This window comes from Lathyrus oleraceus, chromosome 2 (assembly GCF_024323335.1).
Source record: "Lathyrus oleraceus cultivar Zhongwan6 chromosome 2, CAAS_Psat_ZW6_1.0, whole genome shotgun sequence".
In the NCBI taxonomy this organism is placed as follows: domain Eukaryota; kingdom Viridiplantae; phylum Streptophyta; class Magnoliopsida; order Fabales; family Fabaceae; genus Lathyrus; species Lathyrus oleraceus.
Window position 1 is genome coordinate 382,908,539 of NC_066580.1, and position 3,108 is coordinate 382,911,646.

Consider the following 3,108-nt stretch of genomic DNA (forward strand, 5'->3'; position numbering starts at 1 on the left):
GTGGGTGGTTATTTAATTTTTTTTTTAAAAAGCGCTATATTTATTTATTTATTTTAGACAACCTGTATATTGAAGCAGTACACCTAAAACTGTATAATTTGAAGCCCTTTTTCACACATTGCATTCAACAAGCGTTATATACAACAATCCGTACATATACAACAATCCACTGATATATAATCGTTTAACTTCTAAAGATTCTAAATATACAACCAATTCATAACTTAAAAAGAAATAAAACTAAGTAGCAAAAGCATCTCTGAGATGTATTTTTTTTGCTAGCCACAGTCTTCTTAGCAACAACCTCTTTTTGTTCAATATCAATAGCATGAACCTAAAATATCATAAAATTAGTTAGGTGAAGTATAAGATCAAGAATTAACATTTTCTATGCATAAATATCATATAATTATGTTTATACCTTTTACTCAAATCTATGATATCATATAATTGTGTTTATACCTTTTACTCAAATCTAAAATTAGGTAGATATATCTAGATGAAAAATAGAAGATGTCGAAGGGGAATATCAAAACCATTACAATAGCAGCATACAAGAGCACCTGAAAAAGAGTACATGGAAAATTTAACATATATAAAGCAATTAGCAAATGACAATACTACAATACTAGATTGATAAGAGTGATAACCAAGCAAACAAAAATAATAAGTGTGGATGCATCTATTACACTGGTTGTGATGCAGCATATGCGACTTCTCCACGAGAATAAAGATAAATATATGTTGTCATACTGGTTGGAACAATAACTGTCATCCACATGGCACACTGCAACAATCAATGGAAAAAGTTTAGGGGGGAAAGATACCAGTCAAACATTTGAGACTAATTATCAGAAAGTGGGGTACAAAGTGTAAAAAGAGAAGAAAAAAAAATAGAGAAATGGCTGAGAACTGAGAAGAAAGCCAGGAATATTAGCCATTTAAGCGATATAATAACAGTGAAGGGTGGCACAGCAGTTGGATTTCTTACCAAATGCCTATTGATTGGGATATCATAGATTTGAGTAATAGAATCAGCCTCTGGAAAATGTAAGGTAAGGCTGCATAAAATGTCATAAGCTAATTTTTAAAATATTTGTTCTCTTTTTCTATTTTAGGTTTCTGTTCTTATATTAACTGTATACTAATTTTGAGGTTGAATTACATCCGGGTCATCTTATAAAATTTCAAATTTATAGTATCCCATGCCTTTTGTCAATGATACCATATCTAAATGTGTCGCATTAATGCCTTCTAGGTATCAGGCTGTCATTCAGCAATATCATAACCGTAGTTGAAACCAAAACACCAAAAACTAACAAAAAGATTAGTGTAATAAAAGCAAGATTACTTATACCCTATGTAGTACACAGATTGATCCATCCATTTCAACATATATTTGAGAGGAATCAGTGCTCCTTAGTTTATGTTTTTATATTAAAAAAGGGTATGATGCTTATGTTCTACACCTTGACCTTCTAAGGAAATCTTATTCTCTCCTAAAGCACAAGAATGTTCATTTCTTGCAAACAGGAATGAATCCATGTTTGTTTTGTTCTTTATTGGTCTTTACTAGTTTTAACTAAGATTCCATTTGATGCTTACTTTATGTACTAAGCATAAAAATGGATTGACAAAATAAAAGTAAAAGTTTATTATTGAGAAAACCAAATATTGGAACAAAAATGGATGCTAACTTCCAATTTCCAGGTGATGTCACTCCCATTTTAATTTCACTTACGGTTCTATAGAAACCAATGTGTCAAACATGACACGAGTTAAATTGGCGAGTTGATACCTTCCATATTTCTGTGTGTGTCAGATGATTTTGATCAAGATCAAATATTTTTGAATAATTAACTCCACCCTGAGCAAAAAACCATAAGTTGATTCCCCAAAGCCAAACCATAAAAGTCTGAAACATAAAGATGAGATGAAAATGAAACACAATGATACTATAAAGAATGTAAAGAAAACTTAAAAGTATAAATTTAATACTCTTGAATCCATATGCAAACATAGAAACTGAAATAGTGGGGAGAAAACTAACCGCGAGAAGAAGAGGATTAAAATAAAAAAATGCTTCATATATGAATAAATCCCGCTTGTCTGCACTCATTCTCATTACAGAATCCCATCCAATCTGTAATTTTCCAACATGGCATATAAGATCGAAGCCACGTGGTGAAATCCTTAAGAAGATGTTATCTTAACCTCAAACCACATGGAGGGAATGAGAAGAAGTATTGTAGAGGGAAAACATTACTTACCTCAAACCACATGGAGGGAATGAGAAGAAGTATTGTAGAGGAAACGTCGTAGATCTAACAGAGGTGGAAGAAGAACGCCTTAGAAGTAGCGAAAATCGTAGCAGTGAGAACCCTAACGTGAAAAAGAACGAAAATAACAGAGAGTGAAATAACAAAACGCGCAGTATGTTATAATTTTAATGTTTACTAAAGGGGACCTTAGAGGGCGCTTGTGGAAAAAAAGTGCCCTCTAAAGGAGGCCTAAGAGGGCGCTTATGCAAGCGCTCTCTAAGGCTTTCCAAAAGCGCTTTATAAACTGGAAATGCACATGGACTTATAGAGCGCTTTTTTAAAAGCGCCCTCTAAGGGTAACCTTAGAGGGCGCTTTCTAAAAAGCACCCTGTATTGTTGTCCCTCTATCTCCTCCTTATTTTTTCGCTTCACCTTAGAGGGCGCTTTATTACAAAAGCGCCCTCTAAAGTGCGCTGTCTATTCCAGTTGTTCACTCCTTATTTTTTCGCTTCACTTTAGAGTGCGCTTTTGTAATAAAGTGCCCTCTAAGGTGCGCTGTCTATTCCATTTTTTGCGTAGTGATATATATATATATATATATATATATATATATATAATATATATATATATATATATATATATATATATATATATATATATATATATATATATAAGAGTAAGAGAGAGAGAGAAGAGAGAGAGAGAGAGCAATATGAAAATGATACTAAGGAAAGGCTATTAGATGATTTAATCGACATTGGAAGAGAATTTAACAGCTCCCTGAAAAACAATATATATAAGAGAGAGAGAGAGAGAGAGAGAGAGAGAGAAAGCATAATGAAAATGA

The 3,108-nt window shown here is 32.7% G+C and overlaps 1 protein-coding gene across 1 annotated transcript; it reads right to left on the reverse strand.

The window, feature by feature from the left end:
* Positions 1-494: 494 nt before the first annotated feature.
* LOC127121457 (uncharacterized) lies at positions 495-2,238 on the reverse strand. Its single transcript, XM_051051946.1, has 3 exons — positions 1,799-2,238; positions 690-787; positions 495-563 (listed from the first exon to the last, which is right to left on the reverse strand). Exons 1-3 carry the CDS (start codon positions 2,123-2,125, stop codon positions 539-541), a joined length of 450 nt encoding a protein of 149 aa, XP_050907903.1. The 5' UTR covers positions 2,126-2,238; the 3' UTR covers positions 495-538.
* Between the last annotated feature and the right edge of the window lie 870 nt (positions 2,239-3,108).

Bases quoted from the DNA above. Each gene is read 5' to 3' on its own strand.
- LOC127121457 (XM_051051946.1), bottom strand. From the start codon at position 2,125: ATGAGAATGAGTGCAGACAAGCGGGATTTATTCATATATGAAGCATTT. The intron at 788-1,798 runs GTATCAACTCGC...TGATTGTTGCAG, and splicing joins CACACACAGAAATATGGAAG to TGTGCCATGTGGATGACAGT. The intron at 564-689 runs GTAATAGATGCA...ACTCTTTTTCAG, and splicing joins TATGCTGCATCACAACCAGT to GTGCTCTTGTATGCTGCTAT.